An 810-nucleotide genomic window follows, 5' to 3' on the forward strand; every position below is an offset into this window, starting at 1 on the left:
CGCTCGGCTGAGAGGAAGCGACGTGTCCCACGGTGACCGGGGAGCCAGAGAAAGGAGCAGGAGGGAGAGCTCCGTGTGCTGTGGGGCCGACTGGCATGTTTGGGGCTGGGCTGTAGGGCAAAGGGAAGGAAGGAGCCCCCGAAGGGAAGGGCTGTGGCTTCGGTGGGTCTGCGGGCCCGGGTACGTGAGGAGGCAGCTGCTGCTGCGAGTCCTTGCCAGGCTCCTGCGACGCTTCCGACTTCCTCAGTATCTCTTGCAGCTTTTCAACTCTGACCCGGCGCAAGTGGGACAACTTCCTCATCACGGAAAACTGCTCGAGAAATGTCTCCAGGGGTACCTCGCCCTCCAGGAACTTCTCAGCCATTTTCTGGAAGAGAAGACAGCCTCGGCATCAGCACCGCACCCCTCTACTCTTCTCCCCCAAGCCCAGCTTAGGATTTACGCCTCTCAGAGACACATGGGGAACTACTGCACCCCACACAACCAAAGAAAGGGCAATCCAATTTTTGGGAGCAGGAACACCAAACTACAAAGAGATAATCCTTGATTTAAGGGATTAGGCTTGGGAGTGTAACCGCAAGGCTTGGAGGACTAATCACTTGAATTGCTAATGGATTTAAACCTTAAGCTCACCTCAGACTCCTCTTCGATTTTCTGGCTTTCCACCTGCAGGAGATCCAGCAAGGTCTGAGGATGCATTGCTGCTGAAAATTTCTCTGGGAAAAACAGAGAACAGCAGAGCAAAACGTTAAAACTCAAAACGGGCAAAAACCATTAGCACGCAGTCCTGTTGCACTCTCACAGGAATGC

General features: G+C 54.1%; 1 protein-coding gene across 1 annotated transcript in view; it reads right to left on the bottom strand.

Moving 5' to 3' along the window:
* Nucleotides 1–810, bottom strand: part of VPS37C (vacuolar protein sorting 37 homolog C (S. cerevisiae)) — a gene marked incomplete at its 3' end in the record, with an annotated part of 2384 nt that overhangs the window by 955 nt on the left and 619 nt on the right. Inside the window, 2 exon segments of the mRNA XM_010287812.1 lie at nt 2–367; nt 634–716. Of these exon segments, the coding sequence (XP_010286114.1) occupies nt 2–367; nt 634–716 (449 nt within the window).

Source organism: Phaethon lepturus, unplaced genomic scaffold (assembly GCF_000687285.1).
Source record: "Phaethon lepturus isolate BGI_N335 unplaced genomic scaffold, ASM68728v1 scaffold29755, whole genome shotgun sequence".
Lineage (NCBI taxonomy): Eukaryota > Metazoa > Chordata > Aves > Phaethontiformes > Phaethontidae > Phaethon > Phaethon lepturus.